Raw genomic sequence first — 17,048 nt, forward strand, 5'->3', positions numbered from 1 at the left:
TACATTAACAGCCCATGCTGCAGTGTTTTTTTAGTGTTTTTTCAATCTTTGTTTATTTCAATTTAATTTATCTGTTCCTCATCTACTCTTATGTGTCTACTCTTGACAGTTGCTGGTGCACTTATTTTATTTGTATTTTTTTTTCAGGTGGACTGCTGTGTTCACTCAGACAGTTGGTGTTGTACCAGTTATCTGGAGTTTCATCCCCAAATATATTAAAGAAAATAGGTGGAAAGTCACTCGTTATTGGCAGCGGTTTTGTAACTAAGAACAAATAAAATGGCAGTTTGTCATGGAACTTAGAATGCAGTGGTGCATAGTGATTTATTCAGTGTGAAGCGGCTCATTAGTATGCAAGCCATGGGATACGCTATATATACGCACGGTCATGTGATGCTGTTTAATCAATCAGAGGTTGTTATTTTTCCAAGCCATTTTATTGCACCATCCAAGAAGTTTAAGGTGAGACGAATAAAGAAAGAGAGAGAGGATTGGAGCTTTTTGGTTGGTAATGTGCATTAAGAGGTAATAACCAAGCCTTTAAAACCATTCTGCTCCTCTCATAAGCACAACAACATTCTCACAAGACCTTGGCCACTTTACTGCAGATTGGTTAGTTTTCTAGACACTTGGAGTGAAGCCAATTAATCCTGAAAGTCAGTGGGACTCCAGGCCCTCCCCTCTTACACCTAGACTGGGGGTGTTAGTGGGACTCCAGGCCCTCCCCTCATACACCTAGACTGGGGGTGTTAGTGGGACTCCAGGCCCTCTCCTCATACACCTAGACTGGGAGTGTTAGTGGGACTCCAGGCCCTCCCCTCGTACACCTAGACTGGGGGTGTTAGTGGGACTCCAGGCCCTCCCCTCGTACACCTAGACTGGGGGTGTTAGTGGGACTCCAGGCCCTCCCCTCATACACCTAGACTGGGGGTGTAAGTGGGACTCCAGGCCCTCCCCTCATACACCTAGACTGGGGGTGTTAGTGGGACTCCAGGCCCTCCCCTCATACACCTAGACTGGGGGTGTAAGTGGGACTCCAGGCCCTCCCCTCATACACCTAGACTGGGGGTGTTAGTGGGACTCCAGGCCCTCCCCTCATACACCTAGACTGGGGGTGTTAGTGGGACACCAGGCCCTCCCCTCATACACCTAGACTGGGGGTGTAAGTGGGACTCCAGGCCCTCTCCTCATACACCTAGACTGGGGGTGTTAGTGGGACTCCAGGCCCTCTCCTCATACACCTAGACTGGGGGTGTTAGTGGGACTCCAGGCCCTCTCCTCATACACCTAGACTGGGGGTGTTAGTGGGACTCCAGGCCCTCCCCTCATACACCTAGACTGGGGGTGTTAGTGGGACTCCAGGCCCTCCCCTCATACACCTAGACTGGGGGTGTTAGTGGGACTCCAGGCCCTCCCCTCATACACCTAGACTGGGGGTGTTAGGCTCAGCACGTGGGACCTGGGGCCTGGGAAGGTTAAGCTTTTGTTCAACAGTATTGAGATGTTTGTTTACCTTCTAATGCAGCTATAATCCTCAGAACAGTGCATTGAAATGAAATGACTAAGTGGTAAAGTAAAAAGGGTTACAAAATGCATGCCAAAAAACTGCTCACCTGTATAGAAAGCAAAGGCATTACAATGTTGTTGTTTTTTTGCCCTTGCAAAGCTAGCTTTTAATATTTGCTTTTATACAGATTTAGTCATGTATTTAATCTATTTAAGGCTTGTTAGGTAAAAGCTCTTACTTCCTTTTCATTAATATTCTGCCTCAATATTTTATAATCTGCATCTACATCTTTACCGCCTTCTCTCCTCCTCATCCCCTCTGTCGTAATGTTTTTGCTTTGACCAGTTGAAATACAGCCTGAGTTTAGAAAGGAGATGTAATATCCGTGTACGTCTTGCAGTGAATCAGAAAGACAAGGAAGAAGCCCCCTTTGTCATGTAGGGAAGATTGTGCCAAAAAAGTGGGACAGGAAAGACAATATTACTATACTTGTTATATCAAATATGCTTTTAATCCAACTGTTATTGTTTCAGTCAGGACAATCTTGGGTTAAATAACCACCTTTATTATAATACAAAATCTTACAGATCTCCAAAAACATTGAACCCAAACAATGGTGGAAGAAAAATAAGTAGAGTAAAAATAGTTGGAGTACAGCCTCATCCTTCGGAGCATCCTGGTGCAGTTTATTACAATATCATCTGCCTTTTGTATGTTCCACAGTGAAATGTGTTACTCTTTAGATAAGTTATGATGTTTTGTAGGTTGGTTAAATCTTACTTGTTAAATTTCTCTTTCACATTTGTCAATAAAGATCTAGTGCTTGAAATTCACCTGATCAGTCTGTGTGAAGTGGGCGGGTAGACACATACGTCAGAACAATGGTTGGGTATCATTGAGGGTAGTTACGTTTTTTGTAGATACTTCTTTGTAGGTACAAATCTTAGTCCCTTGGACAAACTGATTACACCGTGTAACAAATTTTTTTTTTTTTTTTGTTCCTGGGTAGTAAGTGTTATTTCCTAATTGCTTATGCCTCAAAAGTATAGAAAATGGCTATTATTCCCCACAAACTTTGCTTTTGTGACCAGGACAGTGATATTTTGAAATTTACCTATTTCCAATGAGAAAACGGGCGAATTTGTGTCTTTTCGTTCACATAAAGTCAGTCAAAAAACAACATATGAATCCAAATTAACATGTATTTATACTAAAGTAATACAAAAATGACTACAAAAGATTTAGAAGTGAGTAGTTTTTCGAGATTTACGATTATACTGTAAATCACTTTCACGAATCAGCCCCCAAATGTAGTCTCCCATCATGTTCTCAGATATCTTTCTGAGACTAGCTGAACTTGTACTCACTTTGAATAGTTTTTCTTTTAATGGAAATGTTTACACTCAAGTTAGGGGTGTTAGCATGGGAACTACAATGGGACCATCATATGCCAGCCTTTTTTACAGCAACACAATGGAAACACACCTAAGCTATAGGTCAGATATATTGACGACATCTTTGAAATTTCAACTAACTCTTGTGAAGATTTAAAACAGTTTATTCAGTCTGCTGCAAATCTCCGCCCAGCTCTTGGATACACACGGAACTGAAGACATCACCATCTGTGGGATCAGTCAGTGTTATGGAACTAATGCTGCTCAGAAACAATGGGAACACGAGTTTATCTTCAAACTAGGAACCTGTTAGAAGTAACATTATTTTCTGACATAATCATGATATCATCCATAGAATTTTTTTTTTAAAGTTTACTGCACTGTGTTTACTTTTCTTTCTACACAGCTGAAGAAGGGCTTTTGTCACATTTATTCAATCATTTAAACATTTCATATATATATATATATATATATATATATATATAGATAGATAGATAGATAGATAGATAGATAGATAGATAGATAGATAGATAGATACAGTGTGTATATATATTAGCTCAAAGAGACAGCTGCCCAACGTTTCGATATGTTGTACATATCATTCTCAAGGGAGCCTGTGTTTGAATCAAAACATTGGCGGTATTTACAGGTTTTTGACGGCATGACAACTACTTGTTATTGAATATATATATATATATATATATATATATATATATATATATATAAAATGCCAAATTGTGTTTTTTAAAGCAGCCAAAAACTGCACATTTAAGATTTAATATATATATTACAAAAGCATAAATAAGTGCTACACATTTATTTTAAAAAAAAAACAGTAATGTTATAAACTATGTATTTATTTATCTGCTTTGTTTGTTTTTTTCTCATAATTTACAGTACCAGAACCGCTGTTTTTGATCAGATCAAATGCGGTCGGACCAGGAAAAAACATGTATTCAGAATGTCGTGTAAAATTAAATTGTCAGCGGATACATTCTTTAAAAATAAATTGAAAAACAATTGTAACTGTGCAGTTCTGAAATTGGTGACAAATAACAGTGTTTGTGTGATTCGTAATTATATTGGATGCAGAGGTCCAGAAAAAAAGACAAGGGGAGGCCGTGATACAGGAAGTTGTGGTGATTGAAGTTCTGCGCTGGTGATGACCTCATAATTGAAAGGAATAGAAAAGAACATGCACGATAAAAATAACTAGACCACCAACAGTATTTACAAATTTGGCTGGAAAACTGCCAATCTGGCAGCACTGACTGGGGAGTAGCCTATAAATGTCGCATGCAATGTTACCTCAAGCTCAATGACCAAATAAAACGGGAATTTGTATCATTTTTGTTTAAGAAATCTATATTTTGTTGGCATTCCGGTACTTTGGATTTAGAACTACACCACTGGAGCTGATGTATGTAATTCCAATACAATAACGCTTGGGAGACATTCCTCTTGGTTTCTGAGCTTTGTATGCCATTACTAAAAGAAGGACTGATTAAAAATAAGTTTGTGCTCCTGTTTTTAAAATGTTAAGAGTTATTTTCCAACTAGGCTTCTTCCATATTCAGCAGCTCACAGTAAGCAATACAGTTGTCCTTTCCTTTTCATGTCAGTATTTACTTTCTGAGATGGGTACTTGCAGTATGTGACTGATTGTTATAGGTGCTGACCGTTTCTATGACAACATTGAAGATATGATTGGTTGCCGGCCTGCCCCCCTGATTAAGTACTGCTGGTTGTTCTTCACACCTGCTATTTGTGCTGTGAGTGCCGTGCTTGCATTGCATTGCTGTGTTTTGTTTTGTGGTTCCTCTCTAAAATCAAGGTCCCTCTGTATACACTATAATTCCGGTAACCAGACACAGTCACTGGCACTAGATCCTATTGTCATTAATGACTCTGGAAGGTTAGCAACAGTACAGAGACTAATACATACAGACACCACTGACACAACTACAGCTAAACAATATACAACAAAAAAATAACCCGTAGCATTGTATGATTCATAGCAAAATAACTATACCTGTATATAAAGGATTAAATATATGTTTAGATATGCATAGAAAATCTGAAAAACGGTCAACCACTGTTCAGCACTAATGCGTGATGTTTCTGCCCCCAGGTCACATTCATTCTGTACTTGTGTAGAGGGGCATGGTTTTCATCCTCCGAGGGGCCAGGCTGGTCCATGGCACTGGGCTGGGTTTTCACCTTGTCCTCGGTGGTCTGCATCCCTATTTTTATTGTCCCATACGGAAGAACCATATATTTATAATACATGGAAATGTATATTGAAGTACTGGTTCATATATTTTAAATATATTGCTTTAATGTCCATATATTTGTCATACGCATTCATCATATATGACAAAATACCTTTTACAAAATATATGGTCAAATACATTGATTTGTATGCATGCTTTTGTGCTGACTGGTTATGCTGGGTATGAGAAACAACATGCATGTTGTACTGTGTAATACATCAATTCTAAAAATTCTCAGTGGAATACTGTACCTCACCCTGAAACAAAGAGTTTGGTCAAGTTCTTTTGTGATTAAAGTCTGATGTAAATCACATCTTCAAAATAACTTATGTAGTGATGGCATCTTCCAAGCAATATGGGATTTTCATTATACATTACAAAGTAATAATTAAAAAACCTTAGTAGCCAGTTAAATACTACATACTATACTGCATGTGGGCCAGAGCTAGAATTTTAACTGCATATCACTTAAAAATTAAAATAAAAAAGCAAATAATAGCTTTAAAAAAACAACATGAAAAACATTTGACTTTCTTACTGTTTATTGTACATTTGTAGGTCAAATACATTGCACAGAAAAAACACATGGTAGTTTGAAACATGTATAAGCAGAGGCTAAAATTTAACAAGAATTTTAACAACTGCCTTTTATATACAACATTATTACAATTGTACCTGTGGCGTTTTTCATAAATCGAAAGGAACGGTAGTTCCTCGAACCAAGTTAGCCGTGGTGAGAGAACGGGAGTTCCTATCTATACAGTGTAAGATCTGAAAGAACATTTTCATAGCAAAAGGAATGCAGGATGCCTGGTCACTATCTGTGTACCAGCTGGCATAAACAATGTTATGTCACAGAATGTCTGTGACTGGAAGCCATGTCTATTTCTTACTACCTTTTGTGACAATTCAGGGTCCTCTAAAAATGCTTTGATCTGTGCATGTAAAGGCAAATGAAAGAAAAAGTTTCCTTCTTTCAGACTCCTTTGCTCTATCCATTCTTTCTCACAGTAAGTGCGTTTCTTTACCTAAGTAAGATTCACAGAAATTGCAAACATGATGTATTTCTACAAAATATTTTAAACCTTCAAATGGTTTTTCTAAGTGGTACCAAGATTGTGGTACAGTGTCTTTACCAGCCAATAGATTAATAATGTCCAGCATGTCAGAGACTGCTTCCTTGGTAAGCTTGTGCTTCATTTTCAAAGCCATGAGCAGCAGGCCATTCTGTTGTTGAGACGAATACACTTTGTCATCCTGAAACAGGGAAAGTGTTATTATTTATTATATATTTTAGGAAATGTATTTTATATCATGCACATATTCATCCCATAATTATATCCACAGTACTGAAATACAAAAAGTCACATTACAATCTTGGATTTGTGTGCAGTTCTGTAAGGCTACATTATTATAATGAGATTACAGTACAGTGTTTTTATACAAGTCCACATCTTTAAATCTACATTACACCCAAAACAAATTTACCCTTAGCCAACTTTCTATGATCCTTTTCTTTTGAAGAAAGAGGAAAGTGTCCTTCATTGCCACTAAAAAGAATGCTGATTTAAAACACACTATGTAGTGGGTACTATAGGGTAAGACACAATAATATACACAAACCTCTTGCAGGTACTTTTCTTGTGTAGATTCATCAAGAGAATGAAAAGGTTCACTGCCAGGATTCTCAATGTCCTGTTCCTGTAATTGAAAAATATGCACATTTACATCCTATACAGTTTGTGGCTCTCCCCAAGCAATGGGAAAATTACACTATGCCATCATACTCGTCTCATATCATAGCACCATCACACTCATTTTCAAAGCTATCATGATTGATTCCTATTTTTTCATGAACATATTTATGTATTTTAACAATTAAACGTTTGGTAAGGCTATAATTAAATCTACATTTATAGTATTACAAATATACATGTACTGCAATTATATTGTTTCTATTTAGTGTTTTGTAAAAGCTCTAAAATAAACATGATATTATTGAACAGATAAATTATTACAATTCATGAGCAACTATTAGATTAACATATTCCTGCATTTGTGCCTGTATACAGACGTTTATAGCTTTAAATGGTCACATTTATTTTAACAGAAACAGCAAAAAGGTCAAATTTAAATTTAAAAAAAAAGTTTCTATTAGATATATTACTTTATATAGCATTACACATTATACTACATTAGCACATAATAACAAAAATTACTAGTACTTTACCATGTAATTGACTCAAGATCTGCATTCTCCTGTTCACTTGGGGTTATTTCAGGTTCCCGTTCCCGTTCGATTACTGGATTCTGGTACATCAACGTCTTCATCAGTTTCTAGACTGTCATCATCTTCAGTGTTGCTTACAGTACGAATCTCGTCATGTGTTAAAGAACCCTACAGACGCACACCCACACATAAACAGTAAATCAATTGCATTTAACAAAGTACAAAAAATATTATACACAGAATAAGCCACACAGTAATGTACAATCAACTACCAAACACGGCCGTTTGAAAATTAACTACTTCCTTCAGAATTAATCCTAAATCATTTGTAGCGCTTTCTATTTATTCTACAAAACAAATAGTAGATCTCGTTATTTCACTTCTTTTACTATCATTTTAACAGGTTTTAACTGTGCCTGGAGTAGTGGTTAGGGCTCTGGACTCTTGACCGGAGGGTTGTGGGTTCAATCCCCAGTAGGGGACACTGCTGTTGTGTTGTATCCTTGACTCAAGGTACTTTACCTAGATTGCTCCAGTAAAAAAAAAAAAAAAAAACCCAACTATATAAATGGGTAATTGTATGTAAAAATAATGTAATCTGTATAATGTATAATGTGATATCTTGTAACAATTGTAAGTCGCCCTGGATAAGGGCGTCTGCTAAGAAATAAATAATAATAATAATAATAATAATAATAATAATATTATGTACAGCCTAGGTTGAAATACTTTACTCAACGTTGTTTCTGCTTGACTTGATTGTTCCTTGTTCCTATAAAATAAAAATAAAGGTTTAGAATATATACTATCGTATTATGACTGAACAGCTTTAATAAATTAAACACTAGTGAAGCTACTTGCCTTATCCTTTTCCATCGTCTAAGTGTTCTTCCTGGAACAGCCATTTGGTCAGCCAGGTAGCGTTTGTAGCCACGCTGTGCTGTGGTGATGTCGTTTTTATTATAATCACTCATAATTTACAGCCCACGTGCCAGCCTAAAAAACTGTGTAAAAGTACATTGCATGGATTACTTAAATCACTAGCAGCCAACAATGGGAAAGACATTATGTTAACACTACAGCAGCTCATGTGCGTTATGGCTGCTGTGTTTGACGTCGCACACAGCTCCTCCTACTTTCAGTTCCGTTGTCTGACAAATTCGCTTTCAAAACACTAAAGGAAACAAAATAATATATATGTATCTAGCCAAATTATTAATTAGAAACATAAAAGGAATCGGGGTTTTCATATTTCTTTTTTATTCGATTTATTTGTATTTATCTGGACGTCGTATTTTTTGGCCGACAGGAAGTGAAATCATCACACGTTTCGTGCTGACTTTCAGTTGGGAAGGTGCAAGTACAGAGAGACGGAGCAAGCATGTTCGCACTAGTAAAGTGGGTAAATGGCGACGATGACGGTAAATTGAGTGTAATTCCTACTGAGTGGATTAAAGGATTTAATATAGAGGATTTTGAAGAAGAAGGCAACGAAGATGAGCGCCATTATGTCGCAGAGTGGAGAAGAGGGAGTAAACGACCACGTGGAGGATGGCAAGCTTTCGATTGTGAAGTGGAGAAAGTGGGAGGTTAGTATACCATATTTACCACAACTTTGAGATATAGAGATGCATTAGCAATTACGATCTTTGTAAGTAGTAAAAAATGGAAATACATATTTTAATCGTAGGTTGAAAAAAAAAGTTAATTACTGTATCACATGAAGTCAAGAAATGCCAGCAACAATAGCTATGGCCTAGTAGTAGTACTGCATCCCGAATTTTAGGTGACTGCTGTGTTAGATTCTCTGTATAAATTACTCATTTGGAAGTAATTAGAAAAAAATAAGCACACTACATAATTATAAATGTAGTAAAGTTATTATTATTTTTTCATTAAGTCATGTTAAATTTTAAACAACCAATATCTTCCTAGTTACTTTAACATGTAATACTTTTGAAATACAAGAAAACAACTTGTTGAGTATTGATTAATTATGATCCTTTCTGTTTCATTTTTAAGAAAGACAGTTGGAACTTGTTCAAATGCGTGATGCAATGACAAGAGCAGAAGAGACTCCAGCTTTGAAAAGAAAGAAATTTCAAAGTAGCAGATATGCTGATGAATCCAGCAGTGACACCAGACACTCAAGTGTGCCAGGTAAACATTGCTATTTAACATTTCTGTTAAATTTTAAGACTGAACAACATACTACATTTATTTTAAGGTGTGATGCAAGGACCAAATAAAAACTTTGACCCACTAATCATAAGTTACAAATCTGGTGCTGATGGTATCTTTTTTTGTTTGTCACAAGGTTACAGTCTTCTACGCCTGAGGGAATCTGCCATTAATACTGGGTTTTAATTTGCGATTAGGCCCTAGGTAGGAAGCAGTATCTGTCACAGAAGGCTACAAGTGGACGCTGTTGATGGTACAGTATTATTGAGTTCCGCAAAGTTATTTTAGACAGCAGTAAAAAAAAATGTTTTTGGTTTGTTTATTTAGAACTCAAAGACTAAAGCATCTGCAAAGCAACAAAGGTCTACTGAAATTCTGAATCAGCTGACTAAGAAACCGCAAACTAATAAAGAGGATGGAGAGGTACAACAACTTAAAAGTAAAATTCAAGAACTAGAACAGGAGAATAAGAAGCTCAAGGAAATGGTAGTTGGAGGTAAGCATTATTGTTTCAAGCAGAATAAATATAGTATAGCGTCAGGAGCATTATATTAATAAAGACTAATAAATAAGTTAAGAAATGCACATATTTGTGGAAAAAAACAAACTCCTGTTTATTCTGGAACCATACGTAAAACTGGATTACTTGTATTGTAACGCTTGAAATGTTTTTGCTTACGATTGTAAGTCGCCCTGGATAAGGGCGTCTGCTAAGAAATAAATAATAATAATAATAATAATAATAATGAGATTAATTAATTAATTGATGATTGATTAGGGCGCTGCCCCTATGGGTTAAGACAATGGTATTGGTATCAACATCAACTGCGTTGTGAACCTGCCTTTACTTGATTAGTCCATACAATTGGTGATTTCTAATTGGGGGGGGTATAAAAAAAGCTTGCCGATTTCCAAATTTTGAAAAAGAAAAGACGAAGTAGAACAGAATTGCAAAGGTTTTCATAAAGCCGAATATTGTATAATTGCAGCTATCCCTGTGATATTGGACAAAATTGAGGAGCTAGGAAAGAGGGACAACTCTGGTCCTACTGACCACTCTATTGACAGTGAGGCAAATTGTCTTTGTGGAAGTCCACGGTATGCTGCGTCGTCTGCAGGATCAACTGTGTCCATATCCTCAATTCCTCAATCACAAGGAAATGGAAGACAACTTGACAAGGTAACAGTGTGTTGTATTACAGGCAGTGGTAACCAGTCTTTTATATATGTCAGTGAATCATTATCCTTTTTATAGCTTGCAAATTTAACCCAATTTAATTGAAAACTTAATATGAATTTGTAGAGCAGTAATTTAATTAGTTTTATTATACTTTACCATGACACTTCTGCATTTCTTTAACAATTAATGACTTTTTGTTTTGGCTTGTACATGTCATCCACAACAGACAAGTAGATCATTATTGCGTTTGTGAGGACTGCATCATAGGCTTAAGCCCTTTTGACACTGGCACTCCGACCCGGGTCATGACACGCTTATTGGTGACCCGGGTAATTTTTTTGCTAGTGTGAAAGCACTTACCCGGGTAGGAGGCGACCCACTTCAGGAGGTCCGGGTCGAGCGAGGCGAAATGACGTTTTTTTTTTTAGTCTGCACATTGCGTTGTTGCCGCTCCTGACCCGGGTCGATAAACTGCAGTCTGAAACCTCTCGGCCGACCCGCTTGACACCGTGTCAGTGACAGTGTGAAAGCGGCTTTATTGTAACTGGGTTCTTGATGCTGTAGAGGTCATACATGCTCACCCAAAACCAGACTCTTCAAGGTCAATTCTCAGTGGTGTATTTTACCTTATTGACAAGCACAGACTTTTAAAGGAGCCATAGATAGCATTAATTTTAAATCAAGGCTTATAAAGTCATGATATTTGCAAGGACACAATTTCCTAGAATCAAGAACAAGCTAGAGGATTGCCCGAATCCTGGTTTTGAGAAAATGCCACATATTTGTTTTTTTCTTGGTTTATTTGTTATAAAAATAAAACTTATTTCTTCTTTAAACAGGTGGAAATTCATCCAGGAAGTGGAGTGTATATAGACCAGCTGGCTTGGACAATAACAAATAAGGCTACTTCCTACACTTCATTTGTGAGAAATGCTATGCTCTCTGTGTTTGACATTGAAACTTTAGTAAAAAGTAATTTACGTGGTGGAAGTGGCAAACGACAGAAACATGGGGAAAGAAGAGAGGCCTTGGATCCCAACAAAGTGAATGCCATATACGGTGAGTGTTTTTAAGAGTTATTAATTAAATGCTTTTAAACCTTCTTTTTGTAGATGTCCATAATTTTTCTTCCATAGAGCCTATTTTCACTTAAAAATAGTTTTGAATTCAATATGTTTGTTATTATGTATGTATTTCTTAGCAGACATCCTTATCCAGGGCAACTTACAATTGTTACAATTATATCACATTATTTTTACATGCAATTACCCATATATATATATATATATATATATATATATATATATATATATATATATATATATATATATATATATATACTATAATTACTGTAGCAATCTAGGTATAGCACCTTGTTCAAAGGTACAACAGAAGGGTCCCCCACCTGAGATTGAATCCACGACCGTCTATAAATAAATGTATGGTGCTATGAACAGGCTTTGTCCTGCACTCACTACTGTACTGGTTGACAATTGAATATGGATAGGTAAACACTAAAGAATTGCATTTAGTTCTCAATAAAAATGGGTTTCTTAGCATTCAAACATCGAAACAAACTGAGCTGGTCAGTAGTAAGAGTGTACAATTGTTTTTTTTTTTTTAACTTGCAAAAAATGGTGATTCATATAGTGCTTTTGAATGTTATCTCAAGTATGTATTTTTTAAAAACTTTCTTTTCATTTTCAGCTGCAACTCTGATGAAATTTCCACTTGCCACCAAATCACAGATTGGTTCTGTAATTAATGGGAAAATAGCTGAACTTAGGTATGGAATAAAGAAAAACGCACACAAAAATACACAAGGCTTTAATGATACTAACTGATACTGGTACTGGGCTTAGAAGTCATAAACTGTGTGGTAGTTCTAGTTCTGTTTTAGGTTTCCCCTGTATTTTATTTAGATGTTTAATTTCGAAAACAAATGAAACATCCCTTATTGAAGTTTTCCCTGTTGACTTTATTGTAATGTTTTTGCACTTTTACCATTGATTTACCTTACTTTTACCATGGTTTCCTACGGTTTTCAATTATTTTAAGATATCTTCAAATATTTCAATATGTCTGTTTGGCGAGCTACAGGGCCAAACTGCCAGTTAGAGATACCTTCAAATATTTGAAGGTATCTCTAAATGATGATTCGGCTTGCCGTAAGAAATAGTGTTAATTTACAGTAGTGTTATTGTATCTATAGTGATAATGTACATGTGTATATCCGAGAAATATTAGGGGATGAAAGTAATGTTTTTTTTTTTTTTAAGTAATTCAGTGAAACTCCAACTCTGTTTATAACAAGATTGTAAACAAGATTTTGCAGTCGCTCAGATGAGGGCTCAAACTGATAACTGTTCAATAAAGTTTTATAAATTTATAAAATGGGTGCATTTTATTTATCGTACTACTGTAGCAGTCCACAAAACTTTGCAAACTGTTATTGCATGTGAAGTGATCCATTTGTATTACTCTTTTCCTGCATCACACGTTTACATATGTAAATTCACATTTTTCCATATATGAGTAAATGCATTACCAACACAACATTTTAATTATGATATCATACATTTATTGAAATATATAATTCTATATATGTTATTAATGTGTGTATATATATAATAACATGTATTAAACATATATTTTTGACATGATACCATGTATTCATACTATATAATAAATACATTTTAAATGTATGGTTCATATGTGGTTAATATATTATAAATATATTGTAAAAGTATGAAAACATGCAATATACCATTTATTCATACTATATAATACATACATTTTAAATGTATGTTTCATATGTGATTAATATATTATAAAAGTATGAAAACTATAATTAAACTACATATTTTTCATATATTGTTATTGTATTGTTACATATATGAAATCCGGCCAATTTCTATATATGAAAAATGTATTTAATATTTTTTTACATATATTATCCACTTAACATTTGAATATATTATTTTGTCATTCAATATATTTTAAATAATATATTAAACATATATTTTTCTTCCGTATGGGGTGTATGCCTTGGCCAGCACACAGGTATGTGGCTCATTTATTAAGAGAGAGCTTTAATACACAAGTGAGCCCTAATAAATCCAGACTGACCCTGTGCAGTAAAGTGGTCTTCTATAGGAACTCTCTGGAGCCCAGTCTGGAGGAGCGCCTGGCGACAGAGATGGAGACAGGGTGCTGAACAAGGACTCTGCCTGCACTCCAGATATTAAAACAATTAGCAAAAACACATTTTGTACTTTAAAATGTTTTTTCTACACAATTTCCCTTTTCCTTGTTAGTCCAAATTGTGTCTTCTTTTTCAAAACTTGCATCACTTTTGTGTCGACTAGAACACTGCTAGCACCATCTTATGTGCATGTGGTCTCTTCTTACAGAGCTCTCATTTATTATGGGCTGGCTGTTAATATTGTGTACATGACACAGTCCGCATGAGAGGATCATTTGCCAACGCATGTGAGCAGTGTGGAGTAGTGGTTAGAGCTCTGGACTCTTGACCGGAGGGTCGTGGGTTCAATCCCCATTGGTGGACACTGCTGTTGTACCCTTGAGCAAGGTACTTTACCTAGATTGCTCCAGTAAAAACCCAACTGTATAAATGGGTAATTGTATGTAAAAACAATGTGATATCTTGTAACAATTGTAAGTTGCCCTGTTTAAGGGTGTCTGCGAAGAAATAAATAATAATAAAATAATAATAAAAAAAAAAGTGATCAAGTTTATCAAGATATGAGCAAGGAAGAGTCTTCATTTTCAGGTTTAAGATTTAAAAAACCCCAAATTCACTTATACCACCTATACCACAACACATTAATAATACACCTATAACACCTTTACTACAGCACATTAATAAGTCAGTTATATAACCTATATTTCGGATGAGATGTAAAACCGAGGTCCTATTGTAAGTGACTCTGCAGCAGCAGTTGTGATGCATAGTTCACTCCCTAGTCTCTGTAAGTCACGTTGGATAAAAATCTCTGCTAAATGACTAATAATAATAATACACTACAACACATTAATAACTCAATTGTAGGGCGTGGCAGGGCAGAAGAGAGCCCTGCACATAATTAGAGGGGGCAAGGCAAAGCCATGCATGTAAAGAAATAGTGTGTTTATTCAGCACGGGTGAATGTATTATATTGTATTGTGGTGTACTGTATGATTCTTTAAAAAGGAAATGCGTTGTTTGGGGTTTAAGAACAGGTGATTTAATGTATTGTTTTGCATGGTTTGAATGTATGTTGTGTTTAGTTAAAAGCATGGTGCTTTGTTGTTATTGTTTGATTTGAATGTGGTCTGGCAGAGGCGGTGCTAGCAGTGCGTCCTCTGCCAGACAGCTCGTGAGAATGTGGCTGGTGCCGTTTATTGAATTATTGTTTGAGTGTTTGTAATCATCGTGAGACGTCACATGTATAAAACCCTTGCAGCTTCTGTGTTCAAAGTGGGTGTTCGAGAGGAGGAACGTGCGTGCGTGCGTGCGTGCGTGCGTGCGTGTGTGTGTGTGTGTGGTAAGGACAAAAAAACAAAACCGAAATAAAAAACAATTGCTAAGCGTGCTGGAAGCACCAGCACCGTACTTGTTTAGTTGGTGTCAGTTTTTGTGTTCGTGACCTGTTTTTGTTTAAATACTTATTTTGCTCTGTGAGCAATGTATTTTGTACAAACCTTTTATCTATTTTTGTGTTTAATAAAAACAGCGCCACAGTGCGCTTTTCACCCGAATACCTGCCTGTGTGGTCTCTGTCAGCTTTTGTGTCTGGTCTGGGGACGTCATCTACTTGGCTATAGGGCTATAATAACTGACTTGTTTTAAAATCTGGGATGTATTTGCAGCTTGCCCTTTACCTGCCATTGCCATTGATTAATTGACAATCACTGAATTCAGGATAATCCTAAATCCAGGTAGGAATGTAAAAGGTGAAGGTCCCATATTGAATTCAGGAAAATCCTAAATCCAGGTAGGAGTGTAAAAGATTGAGGTCCCATTTCATGTCTGGAATTAACCTGATTGTTTTCATTCATGTGTCTCCTCAGGCGATGTTCAGTTTGCGCTGTCGTCCATATTCAATTAAACAGCATTGCCACCTAATACATGTGACTTTCAACAAAAGTCAAGCAAACAAACATTTCATCTTATACCGGTCTGCATTCCGGCATTAGCAGGGATGCTTGTCTGTTTGACTTTCAAGTAGTTCTTATCAGTATACATTTACCATGTATACCTTGATATCAGTGTGCAGTATAAACACAGGGAGATCTTTGCAAACTGGAGAGACATGACAGCTCCCCACTGGAGAATTGATTGTGCAGATTTTCCATGGGAGACATGACCCAAACCCTCACCCCCACAGAGAATTAGTGTGCACATTTACCGTAGGCCCCTGCGATGAGGTACACCTGCAAACATATTGTTTAATTTGTATAAAACACAATGTTTTGTTATTATTGTCCATGCTGTACCCCTACAGAATGTGACCGTCTCCAGATTGATTGATTGATTTATTATTAATTTGGAGACGGTCACATGTATATAAACCCTGATCAGGGGAGGGTGTTCAGAGGTGGAACGAGAGAGCGAGGCAGTAAGAACCGAAACCAAAAGAACATAACAATTGCTAGACGCGGTGGCTTGTTTCATTTAGTGCTCGGTTTGTTTTGTGTTTTGTCTGTTTGTTTTGGCCAACGAGCCATTTTGTTTTGTAGAAGTGTTTTGTGTTTTTTAAACCTTTTATTTGCAAGCGGCACTTACATACCCCAGCACTGTGCAGATTTACCATGGAAGCCATGCCAACACAATGGAGAATTAGTGTGCAGATTTACCATGGGAGCCATGCCAACACAATGGAGAATTAGTGTGCAGCTTTACCATGGGAGCCATGCCAACACAATGGAGAATTAGTGTGCAGCTTTACCATGGGAGCCATGCCAACACAATGGAGAATTAGTGTGCGGATTTACCATGGGAGCCATGGCACCCAAGCCCCCACCCCCAACCCCCCCCCCCCCCCCCCCCCCGCCAACATGGAAAGTTGTTAATATTTTGTCTGAAGCAGCCCATGACTCAGACTAATTAAATGTTCATTTCATTAATTCCCTAATAGATTTTTTGGTTGTATGATCAATCCACATGACTGTCCTCTCATCTGGGTTGTTATACCCCTTCAGTCCACAAATGGATATCAGGAATGTACAGTTATTTACATTAAGTGTTGCATAATACCTTTACCTTACAAATCCTGCTATA

General features: G+C 36.6%; 1 protein-coding gene and 1 long non-coding RNA gene across 6 annotated transcripts; one reads left to right on the forward strand and one right to left on the reverse strand.

The window, feature by feature from the left end:
* Nucleotides 1-5,698: 5,698 nt before the first annotated feature.
* LOC131697454 (uncharacterized) lies at nt 5,699-8,477 on the reverse strand. The gene is made up of 4 exons (XR_009307299.1): nt 8,144-8,477; nt 7,405-7,572; nt 6,798-6,875; nt 5,699-6,431 (listed from the first exon to the last, which is right to left on the reverse strand). It is a non-coding gene; the product is annotated as an uncharacterized LOC131697454 (long non-coding RNA).
* A 238-nt stretch (nt 8,478-8,715) lies between these two features.
* LOC117420075 (BEN domain-containing protein 5-like) lies at nt 8,716-13,159 on the forward strand. 5 transcript variants are annotated; one of them, XR_009307298.1, is made up of 7 exons: nt 8,716-8,993; nt 9,427-9,564; nt 9,722-9,789; nt 9,913-10,081; nt 10,575-10,765; nt 11,605-11,824; nt 12,473-13,159. XR_009307298.1 is itself a non-coding variant. In XM_058986348.1 (6 exons), the coding sequence occupies exons 2-6, from the start codon at nt 9,520-9,522 to the stop codon at nt 12,607-12,609; spliced, it is 762 nt and encodes a 253-aa protein (XP_058842331.1). In that variant the 5' UTR covers nt 8,716-8,993; nt 9,427-9,519; the 3' UTR covers nt 12,610-13,159. The 5 variants fall into 5 exon arrangements, 3 of the variants coding, with proteins under 3 accessions (XP_058842331.1, XP_058842334.1, XP_058842332.1); XR_009307297.1 differs by having other exon boundaries at nt 9,722-10,081; XM_058986348.1 differs by lacking the exon at nt 9,722-9,789.
* Nucleotides 13,160-17,048: the final 3,889 nt, after the last annotated feature.

The sequence above is a fragment of the Acipenser ruthenus genome, chromosome 14 (assembly GCF_902713425.1).
Source record: "Acipenser ruthenus chromosome 14, fAciRut3.2 maternal haplotype, whole genome shotgun sequence".
NCBI lineage: Eukaryota > Metazoa > Chordata > Actinopteri > Acipenseriformes > Acipenseridae > Acipenser > Acipenser ruthenus.